At 41.5% G+C, this 17855-nt stretch overlaps 1 protein-coding gene across 1 annotated transcript in view; it reads left to right on the forward strand.

Annotated features, from left to right (window-relative positions):
- Positions 1 to 24: 24 nt before the first annotated feature.
- Positions 25 to 17855, forward strand: part of LOC104545986 (solute carrier family 22 member 23-like) — a gene marked incomplete at both ends in the record, with an annotated part of 97277 nt that continues 79446 nt past the window's right edge. Inside the window, one exon of the mRNA XM_010191299.1 lies at positions 25 to 114. Coding sequence (XP_010189601.1) covers positions 25 to 114 — 90 coding nt within the window. The remainder of the gene's footprint in view (positions 115 to 17855) is intronic.

Raw genomic sequence — 17855 nt, forward strand, 5'->3', positions numbered from 1 at the left:
ATCTTTCCCCCGCCCGGGTTGCCCACCCCTCCGGGGGGTAATGCCAGCGAGTGCGACTGCCACGAGTGGCACTACCGCATCAGAGCCGGACTAGTCCAAAACGTCGTGAGCAAGGTGAGAAAGGCGGCGGCTGCCCCCAGCCTCCCTTCCCCATCTAGTCCTCACGGACCCCCTCAGCCCTACCCCAGCGCTGTTCGACACCCGCTCTTTCCAATCCAAGGGGAGCAAGCTGTGGACGTGATGCGGATCTGTCTGTGTGTGCTATTGCTGGGTCGGTCAGGTGCTCCATGGGTTGCCCTCTTGTCAGCAGTAAATCCTGCGTCCCTGTAATCCATTCCCTCCCTGGGTGTCACACCGGGTGGCTGTCCTGTGGGTTTGTACCTGGGTGCTGATTGCGATGCTGAGCTTCAAAGTTGTGTCCTGAAATTGGGATCCTCGGTGGCTTTTGGGGATCCCAGCAATGGTAGCTGCCCTGATGTCTTGCGACAGTAGTGTCCATAGGAAGGACAGCGTGGGTGAGTGTCACCAGCTAGCGAGGGAAAAGGGTTGTGGAGAAGGCTCCAGTTGTGATACCGCTCGTCTTTGTACAAGTATACCAATGGAGCTGTACAAGCAAAAAGACAGGTTGATTTTTTGGGGAAGCTGAAGAAATGGTCATTGCTGGGGAGAAAACCAGCCAAAGTTCTGCTGAATTCTTCTTGTTTTGTACTCATTCCCTTGATAATTGTTTCGGCAGAGCAATAAAAGAAGAAATGTCTCACACAAGTTGTTGTACTCCAGAGGCAGGAAGTGCATGCTGCTCTGTTTTGTGTTTCTTAATGTAATGGCTAAGGTGGAAAATTTCTAGTGAGGAGAACTGCACTGCTTTCTGGTCTGACTTCATATTTGCTGAGTGGTGCATGCAAAAAAAATGCCTCACCTTTTCACCTGAAAGCTTTTGCTTCTTTATTCTGCGATCCCCGTGAAAGCCCTGCAGTCTCTGGATGGACCTCATTGGTATTAACAGGCAACTGGAGCTCTTGGAAATGTAAAATGAAACTGTTACAGCAGGAAAGTAGTTCCCTTAACCTCAAGACCACCACCCTCCCCCCACCCTAAGATCAGCAAAAATCACTTCCTGCCCTGAAGTGGTGTTTTGAACTAATTGTGTTTATTTAGTTGGGAGAAAGAAACAAAAATCAGATGATCGGCATGATTGTGCTTTGGTCAGCCGGCACGTGTTTGTGTTAATCATTGAAAAACATTTTGGTTTCTTTTTGTGTCCCTTTAAAGCGTGTGCAATGGGGGGATAAAGGGGTAAGCAAATACCTCAGAAGCTTGAACCCAGAATGGATTTGAAAAAAAGCAACCCTGTTACAAAAAAAAACTTTCCATGAGGAAAAACATGGGCACATGGTGGACTTGAATGGTTTGTGATGTAGAAGTGCATAAGGAAACTTGACATTTAAGAGAGGCAGATTTTTGTCTGTTTATAACCAGAGATTGAGCTCTTCATGTGTTTTAGAGTTTAATGCTGATACTTAAGCATAACAAAAAAAAAATAAAATCGAAATATTTATTTAGTGTAAACTGTAAAGCTTTTTTTTTTTTAAATGTTTGACTCTTTTGAAGGTCGTCATCAAGTTGGCCACAAAAGGTGGTAGGAGAGTTCGTTTGCTATCTTGCATGTTTCTTTAAAAATAATAGTGTTCTTTGGAAGAACTTACAGTAAAGGGCAGATCAATTTTAAGGGATAAATAAACAGCTGTGGTCCCTGCTGTCTTGTTTTCTATTAGAAAGAATAATAATCATCTTTTGAGATGATGGGTTTTTCCAGTGCAGAGTTTTTTATTTTTGTTGTATGCTCGCTTCTAAGAACTTGGCAGCTTTTTCTCTTTGATTTGTAATCCCATGTAATTATGATTAGGTTGTTTTCCTGGGGCCAGGATTCCTTCTTAGTTTGTGCTTTGGTTTTGTTTTAGGGGTTTTCTGGGTGGGTGTGCTGTCTGTTTTTATCCTAATGAAGAAAGAGGAAAAACCCACACAGAACATCAGAGTATCTTAAACTTGGACTTCCTTTCTTATGAATCTCCAAGAGCCCTGGTACTGTGGAAGTGATTCTCATAGATGCTGACTCCTCTTATGTGCATCTCACCGTTTTATGTGAGAAAGAGCTGCCCTGGATTAATTCAGAAAGTGGGATGTTCAGATCTCCCTTGCCTTCCCTCTAAAATACACTTGTTTCTGTAATGTATTATGCAATGTTCTCATCTTTCTAAATAGCGTTTTATTAAACCTTAGTCTAATATATGCTCATCTGTGTAGTAGCCAGGGGTTATATTGAAATATCATAAAGAGAGCCAAAAGTATATTAATAAAAAATGTACTTTTGTTTGGCCAGTAAATCCCCTTGTTCTCATCTTCGGCGGGCTAAGCTAATCGCAGCTGAATGCTCCATTGCTGCTTTGTCTTCAGAAACAATGAAACAATCATGGTTATTTAGCGCAAAGCATATTTCCTGCCTTGCATTTTTGTTGATGTACGCGTGCATGAGATGTCATCATCCCCCATTCCTCGGGAGCAGATAGCTAACTTAACTGTGTTAAGTTTCACTGTCTCCACAGTCTCTCTCCTAACTGTACCCTTCATCAGACGATGTCTCTCTGTCCCTGCTTTCTCAGCTCTCCCTTCTCTGGTGCCTGTTTTCTCCCAGCCTGTCATGCTTGGGATTGATGGAGATCTTGCTGTTTCCAGCCCTGCTTCATGCTTTACTTACTCACGCTTCTCTTCGAGTGTTTGCTGAAGCCAGGGGTGGCCTTGCACCTTTCTTGAAAAGTAGCATTGCCATGCTAGGTGCTGCCATTATCCTGACCTCCTTGACAGAGTCAGTGGGAACAGTGCTTTTTATAGTGCTGCCAGTCATTAGAACTGGGAATGGTAATAAAGGGCGTACTGCCTATTATTTAATGCTGTTGAAATACATATAGCAAAGAGGTCAGATGCATAATTTAACCACAGGGATTCCAGTGGCCATATTAAATCACCCATCTGAGCTAATGTCCTGACTTGGTACATAAATCTTGGACATGGTTTGTACATAAATATCTTCCTTTAGGGCATTTCCACTGTAAGGCTTTTTCATTGCTAAATGCTTCTTTGAGGATTTTCATCTATTCTTTCTTACAACATCACCGTTATCACTATAAGCAGAGTGCACGTGTATTGCTTGTGGGAGATGTGTCCTACACGAGCCTTTAGGCAAGAGGCTGGTGGAAAAAAAAATTAAAATCTGTCTTTTAAATGGTCCATGTATCTTACCACTGTCACAAGGAAAGATACTGAGAAATACTCTCCTTTTTTGCCATGGGGAAACCTGAGGTCTCATTTTACCTGTTTGCAAAGTGCCACTTCAGGTAAATTATTAGCATTAATGCAACAAACAACATAATCACAACTGAACATAGGTAGTTGAAAAGTCTAGCAGGAAGCTGGAGTGTGTACTCAGCAGGGACTTTTCTAACTCTCTTGTTAACTTCTTTAGTGCCTGGATCTTCTGACCATCTGCAAAGCCAGCTGTAATCTTGGGGCAAAGTTTTCATGGAAGCTCTAAGTTACAGGAACAATGGTGGTTGTGTTTCCTCTCCGTTACTAGGATGACCTGTCCTCTGTGTTTGGCTGCATTACATGGTGGGGTCATTTGTTGTTCTGAATGTTAATCTGTATAATGGACACCAAGCTGACAATGGGCAAGGACTGAGGCTTCATTAAATTGCAGTGGTTGATGGCACAGCATCCCTCCATCCGCACATGCAGTGTTCCAGATCGTTCCACCACTTGTGGGTGGCGTAGAGGGAAGTGGTTAGTTGAAGGCTGTGTTTTAATCACCCAGAGCAATTATGTAATAATACTTCATTTCTATTCACAAGGGAATTCCTGTTGTGGCTGCTTTTCTGCTCCAGATGCCTTGTTTTGCTGCAGTGCTGTTCTCTTGGCACTCAACTTCCCACTTGATTTGGATTGAGTCATCTTCTTTCCCAAGGAACATGCCATTATTTTACCTATTTGCCACTGCCATTCAGTCATTCTCATGCCAATTTGGCTGAGCCTCTAGCAAATCGTCCTCTCCAAAAAAGGGGAGCTTAATTCAGGAGTGCTAAATCATCCAGGGGCAGTGCTGCCATGCAGCAAGCATTGAGCAGTGCTGCCTTGCTGTGAACTTGGATCAGTTCAGACTGGGATTTGATGCTCTTGCAAGGGGGGATGTCTGTGCCCTGCCAACCTTTCTTTCTCTTGCTTTTATGGCAGTTCTGGCACTTTTCTAGACATACTTATAGCTGATTTAGTTTGTTAACCTGGTAGAAAACTTTAAATACATTTATTCAATTATTATCTCTCTTTTTCTGGGTTTTCTGCTGAGTTAATGAAGTGAAATGGCTTTACGCAGTGACGTGTGCCCTAGACTGTGGTGGTGTCTCATGGGATTATTGCAAGTAGCCAGAAATGGTACAACAAACAAATCTGTGTGTAGTAACAGTGACAATACATGTGGTACTGCCTGTGGGGTAATATATCTTGGAGTAGGGGATTGATGTGCATTTCAAGTGGATTTTCAGAGTCTAGTTGTTAATTAATTTGAAAGGGATCATTCTGATGAGGTTCCTCCCAAAATAAGAGCTGTGCAACTCTTTCCAGGCACAAATGGGAGGAGGTCTCTCACTTGTTTCTGCGTATCCTCCAGTTGGCTGATCTCTGCAAAGAGACCTCAGAAATGCTGATGCATCTCTTTTTTCCTGCAACTGCCAGGATTTGTCTTGTCAGGGTTGGTTCTTGGCTGACTAGCTTCTATTTAGTCCGAAATCAATGAAAACCCTCAAGTTATTATACCCAGTGCAGTAGTTGGGTCAGAAGCAGCAAGATCGGAGCTAGTATATCACCCCTGCCCTTGTACAGATTGAAGAGGGTATAGGGACCTGTAAGGCAGATGCTTGAAATGGACAGAAAGAGTATTCTAAATTTATTTCAGATAAGGCTTTGAAGTTACTCTCTTCCAACAGGTGCTGAAGGGGTCAACAAATGTCTGTGGTCAAACACCCAGAAATACAGGCAGACGAAAGCAAACTTCTACTACTATTTTCTTATGGCTTCCTCAGTTATGGGAGAGATCCCAAACTTTGTTTTCCACCCTCTTCCCTCTGCAAGTTAGCTGATAAAGAGGTAGTGGTTAGTGGTCTGAGCACTCACAGGCTTGAGAAATCTGCTTGTCAAAGAGGGAGCAAGGGCAAGGGGAGCTGCCTGCTTGTCCTCCTACTGCTGTTCTGAGGCCTGCCTCTTCACACTGAGATGTGGAGATGGAGTCTCTTGGTTATCAGGGTGCTGGTGAACAGCACTCTAAAACCCCAGGTCGAGTTTCTGGCTGAGTGGAGTGAAGGAAGAGGACAGCTGTTTCAGGAACAATACCTGCACTTTCCCTATAGTGCAGAACTGACCTCTGCCTGCCTGTGAACAGCAAATTACCTGATGTTGATCTTTGAGATAACCACATATGATGATATCACCAGACTACAAATACTTGTTTGGTGAGCCTAGATACTGTTTTTATTTACCTGGGAGGGGTGTTATGTACAGGCCAAAAATTTTTGAAGCAACTGATCTGGAAAAAACAGACTGAAATAAGACCAATGCTGATATCGGAACCAAGGTAGTCTTAGGTTTTCTATCTGGTATGGTTTTTTTTCACTAGAGGGAATATACAAAGAGTAATGTTTATTATCACCCTTAAGATAAAGTGTCTCAGATACAGGAATCTGATTTCAGTCTACTATAAATAGTTAGTAGCATTGGTAGAACTAACAATCACCTTCCAGGAAGGTAGTTCCATAATGAAATACCTTGAAGTCATTCCCAGCTTTCCAAGACTTGCTGTTGAGCCTCTCCTTATTTTCTGTCTGCATGTCAAACAACTGGTTTTTCTTTTTTTGGTTGTGTGTGGTTTTTTGTTTTAGGTTTTTTTACTGGATGGACATAATGTTTGAAATGATTGGAGTTTTGTCTGTTTTTGTTTCCACTCACTAACTAATACATCCTGTATCTCAGGCATTTAGTTTAAATACACTGATCCTGCCTCTGCTGTGGAAGAAGTTGCAGGCTATGGTGTATATTTACCAGCTGTACAGGAGTCTAAAACCAAATTTCTAAAGTACTCCAACAATTTTACCACCTCTTACTCTGGTTGCAAGAGTTTGATTATAAAAGATGACCTCATGTTTTTCTTACAGTGTTTGTCAAAGAGGAGGAACAGGCACTTAGGAAGGCATCTAATTTGGAGCCAGTTCTGATGGTAACCTTGAGATGAGGATTACAGGCCAGCTGAACATGAAGGTGTTCATTTTTTAATGAAATAACATTTGGAATAGCACAAGACTCCTGGTTTTCCGTGACTTAAACTTTTGGCCATACTAACTGTGTAAAGTCTTAAATTAAAGCTTTCCAAAAGAATTTTAGAGAGCTGCTAAACTCAGAAAATGCTGAAAGGGATCCAGTGCTCTTGTGTACCTTGTCTTTTGCTTGCGCTGTCAGCCTATTTGTTTCTGCCTGGTTTCTCCTCTGTGCTACCTGGCATCCTTGCTTGGGACAGTTGCTTTCACTCACTCCCTTTCGTACTCCTTCTTCCCTCAGAGGGACTTTTCTTGAGCTCCAGTCACCTCAACTCTGAAATGTGTGCTTAGCTCTCATAATGTAATTTATTTTTGTGGGTTTTTTTTTTCCAGTTGACTTTTGACAGCAGGTGACCTTGTGTGCACTCTGGATTCCCTTTTAAAGTCCCAAGGAGAAGGAAGGGATCTAAAGGAGCGTGAAAGCCCCTTCCAGAATGTGTCATTGGGGTGTGTGTATCCAGGCAAAACCAGTGTCAGCGTCTGATAACTGTTAACGACGTACTGGAGCTGCACCGGCCCACGCCCAGTGCAAGCGCTGCACAGCCTGCTGTGCCACTGGCCTGTAAAACCCAGCAGCCATCAATGATTAACGTGTGCGTTGAGTGGCTTCTGCCAGTCTAGGCCACGTCATACCTGCTGGGAACGTGCAGAAGGTCTGTGTCTATTCCCATGCAGTGGGAGAAGTATCAGCAGCTGGTTGTGTCTGTGGCAGAAACTCCTGCCTGCCCTGTGAGCTGATGAGGTGAGGGCAATTGTGCTCAGGGAGTGATGGTCTGGGTGTGACTCACACCTGTTGAGAAGCTTTTTTTTTTTTCTTTTTCATTTTTCCCTCCACTTCCCTCCTACCCAGGAGGAAAATTCAATGTGTAGTACAGGGTTTTGTTAGGGTTTGTATTTTGTCTTTTAATCTGGGAGATCCCCAGATGCCAGTTGTCCTCCTCAAGCACAAGAACAAAAGACTAAATAAGTGAATATATCGTGGTACTTGTTTCTGGGACACCTATTTAGATTCACAAATAGTAAAGCTGGGAGAATCGGGAGTGCTGCTTGTGAGATGCAGGGAAGCGGTACATTCGCCTTGTCCAGCAGCGTGTGATTTATAGTTACCCTTGCATGCTGTTTTCATAGTAGGGTGGTCTGGTTCCCTGGAAAAGGTTTTCGGCTCCAGGCAGTTGTGGAGGAATTAATTCTGGCTCAAGTACTGTATCCCTGTTATTCCTGCAACACACTGGAGCTGCCTGGTCTCCTGGCCTCCAGATCAAAGTCCATGAGCATGTATACATGTATACAATGTCGCAATGTCCACCCTACAAATATTACTTAGGTTAGAGAATGTAAATTAAACTGTAAGACCTTTTCCCCTGCTTTGTCTCCAAGGGGTGTGTAAAACATTGTCTGCATGAACAATACAAGCTCAACAGAGCAGTTTCTTATTTTGATTTGTAAAATGCGTAGGATATTTTTCTACTTTCTTCCTTCTCTTTAATATTTATTCAAGTTGGAATTAATACCAAACCCTCTTTTTTTCCTTTCTCCCTCTCTTTTTCTTCTTGCCTGAATTCTAATAGCTTAAGTCCTCAAATGATGAGAGGGCAGGGTCACAGCAGCAATAATTGCATGTCAAAATTGAGGTCTCTGATCACTTTATCTGCAGTTACTTTAAGCAAGTATTTCTCATGATTAATGGCTTCCTCTTCTTGTCTCCTCCTTCTCCATTTCAGAGTTTCATGCCATGCTTGACATTCTGTTTTTTCCTCCAATCCTTAAAAAGGCCAAATAGAAGATTTTTTTGCCATGTCAGTCCTCTCAAGGCTGTGCATGCACAGTATGTTTTATGCAGTCTGAAAAATACCAGTCCTCAAAGTGTTAACTTGTTTTTGATAAACTGATGATAGCGAAGTTAATATGTAACTGAAATGCTGGTTTTGTTTTTTTTACATATGGCTTCTATTTACAGTGCCTAGACCTGCTCTAAATACCAATTTGAAAACTAGTTTATCTTTTTATTTAGTTTTGTTGCAAAGCTAGTCCCAGCAACACGTACCTTTACCAGAATAAAAGTTGTCATCAGCTGAAAAGTGAATGATGGCGCTTAAAAACTGGCTTTCAGTGTGTGTGTGTCAGTCAGTCTTAGTCATAGGTTTGTTGTCCCTGGTCTTTCATACAGCCTAAAGGAAGCAAACAGCTATGGGTCTTAAAGCAAAGAATAGGTTTAGTCAGTTTTGTGACAGTGGCTCCTAATGATGTCAGAATACGAGTAGAAAAGATACTTAATTACAGCACAGAGATGTAAAAAAGAAATGGAAATATCCTGATCCTGCTCTCTGGAAAGTTATGAATATGGTGTTCATGAAAGCTGCCAACAAGATTTTTTCTCTCCCAACTCTTTGATGTTAGATGACGTTACAGAATTGGGAAAAGTGAAGCAGATCACATCAGCTGAGAAACAAGTTAGTTGACTAATCTGAGGAGGGTGAAGGCTGGAAAAGATCAAAATGTCTCAGAATAAAGGGAACTCCTACTGAAAATAAAAGAAGTAGTGATAGAGAAGTGGGTGGTATATGAATGTTACTAAAACTGATTTAATCATGTTGAGTATCCGGAAAACTGTCATATGTTTAACAAATCATTTTAATTGTTAGTGTATTAGTGATGATTATTTACTTAGCAAACTTCCTTCTTCCCTCTCCCAGTGGGGAAAAGCAACAGATCTGCAATGAAAGCAAGGTTGAGAACAGAAGAGCTAATTGCTCCTGATTGAAGTGTGAAGTTGAAGGGCAGATTAAACTTTTATAGTTTTGCAGTGTTTCAGGTGACATCTCACTATCTTGGGATTCTGCTGATGTGCTCAGTGGATGGCTTGAAGGGTCATTTTTACTTATAGCATAGACTAAGGAATAATTTAGTGCAGAGCATTCAATTTGAAATCTCTTCCATCTTGCTTTACTGGCTGTGAAATGAAGTTGATTTGTGCTCTCTTGCATATTTGAAGTTTTGGGCTTATTTTGTGATTGCAGTTGCTTGAGCCACCTCACCATGCTGGGGAGATGGTTCTTACAGGTGAGAGCTGTGACTGAAAGGCATTAGGTATGACACAGGCCATGCAAGTGTGCATGGTGCAGCTCGGCTGACAGCGTGACACTGCTTCAGCAGGCAGAGGCAGGAGATGCTACAGGAATACATCTGCTTTCAGCATCGCCTACCTGCTGCTGGGGACAGAATAGGGCCACACACATACAGGGTATGAGCAGGACAGCATGTCCCCATAGGGTGTAGTGGGGACAGCCTAGTTACCCTAGGGTAATTAGTATAGGAGGCAGTATATCTGCCTCTCTAATTTCAAGCAGCTTGACACAACCTGTGCCTTAGATGTCCCATCTCCATGATGGAGTTGAAGTCTGCAACCCAGTAGGAAGTGTTATTTTATGTATCCATGTTTATATGGTGATGTGTGGCAGCATGGCACTGAGCTTGTGTGCTTTATTTTTAAGGCTGAAATACCAGACGTGAAAAAGATACACTTCAAAAATTAATGTGGAAATTTCACAGCTAAGTCATGCATATCCAAAAATGTGGTTTTGAAGGATGTATTTCAGCAACTTCAACTATGTTAAATTTCAGAAGCCATTAGGAAAATTTGTGAAGTCCACGGTTGTGCAGTGCTGTGCTGTACTGTACTCTTTTGTGGGGATGGAAACAGTTTTCGTAGGTACATGAAACTGCTTTCATACAACTCTGCATGGTCTAATTATATCTTTCTTGGAAGACAGCTAAGCACGTGTCCTCTGGCTCACGCACACTTTCCTCTTTCTCTCTCCCCACTCCCCTTCCTCCCCAAAACCTTTGGATTTGTGGTAGTAGTCAAAAGTAGTTTCTTTGCTCTGTTTTTCAAATGGTGTGTTGCCCAGGCAATACTATCTGTAGTTAAAGCAACCTGACAATTTCTGTGTAAATGACCTTGTGTTTACCATTCACGAGTAATTTTCCTGAGCTGTAGTTTTCCCTGCCAGCTGTCTAGAAATGGTAAACCAGAAATGGTTTACTGGCTTCCAAGAATGAAAAGTGTAGAAAATGCTGTTCCCACTGTAACAAAAATGAATTGGATGAGAAGCTGAACAAAACAAACCTTCGCATCTGAGTTAGCAAGCTCCAGTGTATGGGAATATGGATCTCAGATTTGGTGAGAATGGGAAGGAAGCAGATGTTGAGCAAAAGGTGAAACTCTGGTTCCAACAGTATCTCTTTTACTATTTGAGTAAAATTTCTTGCAAACTTGAATGGTTATAAACCTCTCAAAATACCAGTGTGTACTTCCTCAGTGAGAAATTGTTTATTAAAAGGATTTATCTTTAAGAGGTCCCAAGCACTCAGGCACTGGTCAAAGATTTTCAGTGAAAGCATCCACTTATACAGCTGAAGAAAGTTAGACATACTCAGCACTTGGAGGTCTAGCATCATACAGAGGGGAAGCAGCTTGAAAGTCAGGTGTGTCATAGTTTGACACATTCCAGTATAGATGGTGTAGGTCGCTTTGAGTGGTTGTTCAAAGAAACCCTCTCCATAGCTGGTTTGTGTTTTTCTTGTGGTTTGGCTATTTTTTTTCCTGACTCTTCTGTTTTCCAGGTAAGTCCAGTTGTGTCTCATAAGAACACAAGGCTTTTATGAGAATTTCTTCCCATCGAAAGGAAAGATGTAGTTTGGAAATGTTTGGTTGTGAATGTGGCTCCTCAAAGGAAGATGAAATAATGCATTTTTATACATTTTTCTCAAGTCTTCCAGGATTATTTGGTTTAATTTTTCACTCTTCTTAATGTCCTTGCTTTGAAATGTGACCTTCTGGATACTTCCACTGAGCTGGTTGTACTGGTGGTCAAAAAATGCCAGATGTTCTCAAGTACACTTTACTGACACTTAAAATACAGATCAAGGAGTGCTTTGACCAGCTGTGATCTCAAAGGAGAGGCTTCCTTACTCTGAACCTTGAAGGTTAAATGGTTAAATGTTCTGCTGTTGCCATGGCCAAGAGGGAGATACACAGAAACTAGTGGCAGTAAAACCACCCCAACTTTAATTGTTTCAGTTGGGCTGGCACATCGCTCCCTCTGGAAGGCTTCTCCTGTAACATCTTTAGACTGCTGCTACTGCACAGTTATTTTATGTGGAGTTGAGCATCATGCTATTATCTGGATCTTGTACACTTTCTTTAACATTAAAAATGCAGCCCAAGTGTCACCTTTGATCAGGAGTTGAGAAGGAGAGGAGAGAAGCATTGTCCTGTAGCAGCATGGAGGGAAATCTTAGTTGAGTGATCTCCTGTGGCTGTAAGTATGACTATGACTCGGATGGTTTAGTACTAAGAGAAGGCATTAGTGGTAGGTATAATTCTGGCAAAAGTACTGAATTTTTTGCTTTCTATTCGTTGGATCTGGTTTTTGGGCTTTGGGTTTTTTATTATTATTATTTTGAGGGTTTTTTTGTGGTGTGAGTGGGGGGGTTTTTTTGGTTGTTCCTGTTTTGTTTTGTGTGGTGGTTTGTTTTTTTTTTGGTTGTGGGGTTTTTTTTAATTGTGGAGGTTTTTTTCAGTGCTTGGTCTGCTGACCTGAGCTTTTTCCTTCAGGAATAAGTACCTGGAAATTGTTTTGCTTGTTGTTATATATATTGTATGAAAAGCATAACTTTATTTTTGAAATTATTTTATTCTTTTTAAAAACAACTTTGTGGTTATGTTTTGTTTTGTTTTTTTAAAAACACTAAGAATCTCAAGGCATCATAAATATGAACTTTCAGTTGACAAGGTACTGACATAGAAGATTGATTCTTGTGCTGTGCGGGGAAAATTGACAGGGTTTGGTTATAAAAAGATGAAGCAGGAAGAACAACAAAGAAAGAGACCAAACATACATGGACCTCAGTGACAAATGACAGATTTTTACTTTCATTTACTGCACTTAAAATCACCATCTAACATGCAGGTCAGCTTGTTACTTTTCCCGAGGAGGGATTTGTGGCTGCCATGGTAAGCTGTGGCATAAGTGACATGTAGGGGCTGTGGTTCCCAAAGCAGGACCTTCCTTCTAGGGCCTGAGAAGATCTGTGCGGTGTGTGTGGCACCTCATGTGCCTTAGGGCAGAGTCTGCAAAGTCCAGCACAGCAGCCAGGTGCTGTCTGGTGGGGGAAGGACCAAGGGAGGGTGCAGCTTTGTGCTTGGCTTAAGCTCTTCCAAGGCAGTGACCCTCTGGTCCCCTTGTGCTGAAACCAATGTAGGGAGCAGTTGGAGCAGGGCCATGGTTTGCCTGCAGATGGTTTGGGGAAGGGTCTCCTTGCTTTCAGCAGTGGTCTGGGCATTGGCCATTGGAAATGGACTGCGAACTCACAGTGCAGGGAGAGGGTGTAGTGTCCGGGTCCCCTCTCATGGGCTCTTTGTGCCAGGCTCTGGGCAAGCGTTGGACCAGAGTATCTGTGTCTCTTTGCTCCTTTTTAGGAAAGAAGGGTCTGCCTTGCACTTTTCCATGCAATCAGGGTGAAAGTAGAATAAGCCGAATCCTTGGTAGGTATCTTATTATGACCTTTTCGAGGTGGATATTCAGTGTGCTTAGACACCACAGACAGCATTATGACCTGTGGAGGACAAGTGCTTTTGAGGCAGGAGACCTTAATTGAGACAGCTTGTGTTTGTAGTAACAAACACGTAGCAGACTTTGTTTGCAACTTTTATAACTTCATTGCAAATACTGACTCAGTGCATGAGCCCTGTCCAGATTTTTACCCCTTGTAAAGAAGTTACAGGAAGGTTACTTTTGGGGAGCGTTGCCTTCCACCAGGTGGTTTCCACACATCTCGTATTTCAGATTGTTTCACATCAAGATGGGGGACTTAGTGACTTACAGCACGGGTGGTGACTCACTGATATATCAATTAAACATTAGGATCCTGAAGGTGTGACTCCTTAAGCTTTGACCAAAAAAAAAAAAAGATGTCACAACATGATAAAAAACTTTTGCAATATATTGCACATCTGCATAGGTGGCAAATTCTCTACGTTGCTGTACTGCCAAGAGAGAAAGCTTTTATTTTTTAAATGCTTCCACTCCACCAGCATATTTAATATACAGAGGTTTTTTCATGTGTTTGTTTTTGGTTTTTTTTGTTTTATTTCAGTGTAACAATTCAGTCCTATTGGTTTAACAAGTCACTTTATCAGATCTCTTGCATTAGGAGGATGGATGGAAGACAAAGACAGACAAAACCCAGGAACACACAGAAATACCAGGAAGCACTGTAAATTTAGCAGCACCTTTCCTTCAGGCTGGGAGCTGTTAACTCCCAAGTGGGACACCAGGGGATTCAATCAGAGTTGTTACAGGATTTAATGGTCTCTCTGCTTGTAACAGATTAATCTACCTTTTGTAAGAGATAGCAGAGGATTAGCATCTAGTCTCTAGCCAAGACAATCTACCAGTGCAGATTTATTTGGAGTGCCACTTGAACTGTTACCAGTGCTGCCCGGCCCAGTGTTTTGCCCTGCAGAGGCATGGGAACCTGTCACTCCTTTCTCTCTGGAGCAAATGTGAATGTCATGTTTGAGTGAGGAAAATACTGGTGCTTACAGTAGGACCTGCCACAACTCTGGGTACAAGCATGCCTTATAGGCACGTGTCAAATACGCTCTGCTCTGCAGAACTCGGGTGTACATAAGGGGAGAGGCAACATTGATGTTATATTGGGTTGGCCAGAAAGTCATTGCGTCTTTTTCTGGGTAAATGAAAGGTGAATTTTTCATGGGAAGCAAAAACTTTATTAAACACTAGTTTTCATTTTGTTGAATTACCTTTTGCTATCTTTCAGGCCAATTCATGATTCTGTGCTCAAAAAAGTTCTTATCTCTTTTGGCAAAAACAGTTCCAAGAATGATTGTATATATTTATCAGCAGTGAAGGTTTTACCATGCAAGGCATTTTGAACAAAACAAATGGTAGTCTGATGGTGCCAGGTCTGGTGAATATGGTGGATGTGGTAACACATCCCATCTGAGCTGCAGCAATTTTTTATGAGTGACCAGACTTGTATGTGATCTCGTGCTATTATGGAAAAACACACCACCTTTATGATTCGCCAATTCTGGATGATTCTGTTTGATGGCATCATTTAATTTATCCAGTTGATGACATTACACATCCAAATTAATTGTTTGGTTCCTTGGAAGCAATTTAAAATACACAATACCTTTGAAATCCCACCAGACTGACAGCATAACCTTGCTTTGGTGAATATCTGCTTTTGAAGTGCTTTGAGCTGGTTTATCATGCTTTCTCCACAATCTTTTTTGTCATTGTTGTAGATGATCCATTTTTCATTGCCTGTTATCATACATTTCAGAAAGGGATCATTTTCCTCACATTTCAAGAGAGAATCTGTCAATGTGCTTAGTGAGATGAATTTCTTTGAGCTCATGTGATACCCAAATACTGAGTTTCCTAACGTACCCAAGTTGTTTTAAATGGTTTTCAATACTCGATTTTGATATGTTAAGATCATCAGCAATCTCTAGTGCTATTAAATACCGATTGGAGTCAATCAATGCCTTTATTTTGTCATGATCAACTTTGATTTGCCTTCCTGCGCATGGTGCATCTTTAACATCAAAATCTCTGGACTGAAATTTAGAAACCAGTTCTGACACTGTCATGGTTTTAAGGCATCTTCACCATACACATTGCACAACTTTTTATGAGCTTATGCAGCATTTTTTCCTTTTCAGAAGTAATACAGCAAAATATGAAGAAAATGTTCCTTTTGATTTTCCATCTTGAAATTGACACCAAATAAATAATTGTTAATGAAATTGTGCACTTTCTTTTCCTAAAACAAGCTTGAGCTGTCAGCTGTCAAGTTACATAATTAATTTGTGGTTTAAAATGAAGTGCAATATACTTCAAGACTTGTATGTCCATCTGTTAAAAACATGCAATTACTTTCTGACCAACCCAATATAATGGCTCCTACTTTATTTCTAGCCCTTCAAAGCTGAGGCTGCAATCCCCTACCTTTGGCTTTTCCATGGGGAAGGGGGAGCACAGGTCTCTGGCAAAATTCCTGCACTTTCAGCATGATAAAACCTTTCTGGTTTGCTGTGCTGCTTTGTTAAGATGGGTGTGGATGATACAATAGCTATTAAATATGTATGTTGCCCTATTAATGTCATCTTTACTGGAGTCTGCTTTTGTCTGCAGCATCCATTTTTCTTTTGTGCCCTTTCCTTATTCTTCTGTCTCTCTGTGAGTCAAATGCCCTGGTGGCACTCAGCACTGTCCTGCCAAATTTGTTTTGAATAAATGCTTCATGGTGTGCTCTCTCTGGTTTGTGATAGCTGCTGGATATGGTTGTGTTCTTAGTACTGAGCAAGTAATTTGGCGTTGTGGCAGATTCTCTGAAAGTTTGTGCTAAAGCAGTGGTAGAAATGTTTCACTATTTCCCTATTTATGAGTTCTCAGTGTTTTGGAGAGCTAGAGATTTGAGGAAGGTCAGGAGATGCCTGTGTCTGTCAGCACCTGCTTTGGGCTGCCCTTGTGGGCTTGGGGGATCAGCTCTGGTGTATGCTGGCCTGCAATGTGAGTGCTTAACTGAGGGCAGGAAAGGGCTAGATGCAGGGTATGAAGGAAATACATGTTTTTTATTTTCAGAGCAGCTGGGAGTTGGGCAATAGCCTTAAAAACAAACAAATGATCACTCACAGATATCAAAAGGAGTGGGTGCATTTTCAGCACCAGAGAAGCACCTGCTGATAGGTTGACTTCTGCTTTTAAACTCTTACTCCATGTGCCAGTGTGTTGAAGTGGTTTGATATCTGTTGTCCTGGCCTGAAAATTTCACAACAGCCCTTCATGAGATCTTGGCTGTTCTGACCATGAACCTTTACCTATGTGTTATCTGGTACTGCACATTTTCTGCCTGGGGCTCCTGCAAGGGCCGTCGATCTTTGACTAGCAATAATAAGCTATGAAAAGACACCATGGTATCTGCTTTTTCTTTTTCCAATTGGATGACATCACCGTTCCTCTGAGAGCAATAAAATTATAAATTAACAATGTGTAGAGATTGCCTTTTAAAAAGTGTTCTTCTATAAATATGACTATTTTTAATAAACTTACATTGTTCTCTACAAACAAAAATGATTTATTGGTTTTAAGCAGCATATACACCTTCTGGATTGTGAAAATAAACCTGGAGCATTTGAAAACCTGCCTGGAGTACAGATGCATCTCCTAAATTTTGATTTTTTTTTTTTTTTTTCCAGGCTGTTATTTTTCTTTGCTAATTGGAGATTGGTCTGTAATTGCAGATATTAGGAACTGCATTTCTCCCACTTGCTAAATATTTCTAAAAGATCAACACTTCTGGAGAGTAATTCTCACTGCCTTGCTGAGCTGTCTGCTGCAAATAATACATAGCTATTTGGTGGAAAAAGTACTTGCTCATACTCCTTACTTTTTGTTCCTTAGTGTCTTCAGTTTGTAGGTTGAAGGATTGGGCGTCTATGTCCCAACTTCCACAAGTCAGTGCAATCGTGAACTCAAAAATACATTTAACTAAAAAAGCCTGAGCCTGAAAGCTAGCACGTTTCTTTTGGCCACAGAAGTGCTATACTTCTTGCTGAGATGGTATATTGTAGGGAGGACATCTCCTGTGATGCTGAACCAGAGAGCTGAGTCAGAGCTAGCCTTGTTTGTGGAAGGGCTGTGTGTCATGAAAATGCTCAAAAGTACAAGGCAGCTAGTTGAACTCTTCTGAGGGAAGCTTTCTTTTGAAGTTGCATCTGACTTTTAAAGATAAAATGCATACTTTTTACTTCATGTTTTTGACCATGAAATGTCAGTTGCTGGTGTTGGAAGGGCTGCTACTATTACATTACACATGCAAAGTCATTTATTCTGCAAAGTTTCAGTTTTGGAGTATCTGACTCTCCAAAGTTCATTGTACTTATTTTTCATGAAATGTGCATAGCTCCCATTACCATCAATATTTGAACACTTCACAAACCATGAACAAGCATATCTTCCTACACTTATTCAAGAGTATAATAGTACTGTCCACACTTTACACATAAAAGAGATTAAGTTACATGTTTGTTGGGCTGAAGCCAGGAATGCAGCCTGGCTCTCCTAAGGCTCAGTCTAATGCCTCAGAGTAAAATGTCTTGGAGTTTAAGGAAGAAACTAGGAACTTCTACTAGAAACTTTGCTGTTCCCGTATTTCTCATGGGAATCAGGCAGTGCCTTAATGATGGGGTGTCTGAAATGCTCCTTTCTCTCTTCCTTTGGACAGAAAAGGTAATTTCAGTATAGGTATAGCTTTAGTGTGGAAGTTCAGGCCCTGTGTGATCTCTCAGCTGTGAAATGTTGCTGTGGGAGCCACTATCCTGTGGAGTTTTGTGGCTGGGTTGTG

This window comes from Mesitornis unicolor, unplaced genomic scaffold (assembly GCF_000695765.1).
Source record: "Mesitornis unicolor isolate BGI_N332 unplaced genomic scaffold, ASM69576v1 scaffold16820, whole genome shotgun sequence".
Lineage (NCBI taxonomy): Eukaryota > Metazoa > Chordata > Aves > Mesitornithiformes > Mesitornithidae > Mesitornis > Mesitornis unicolor.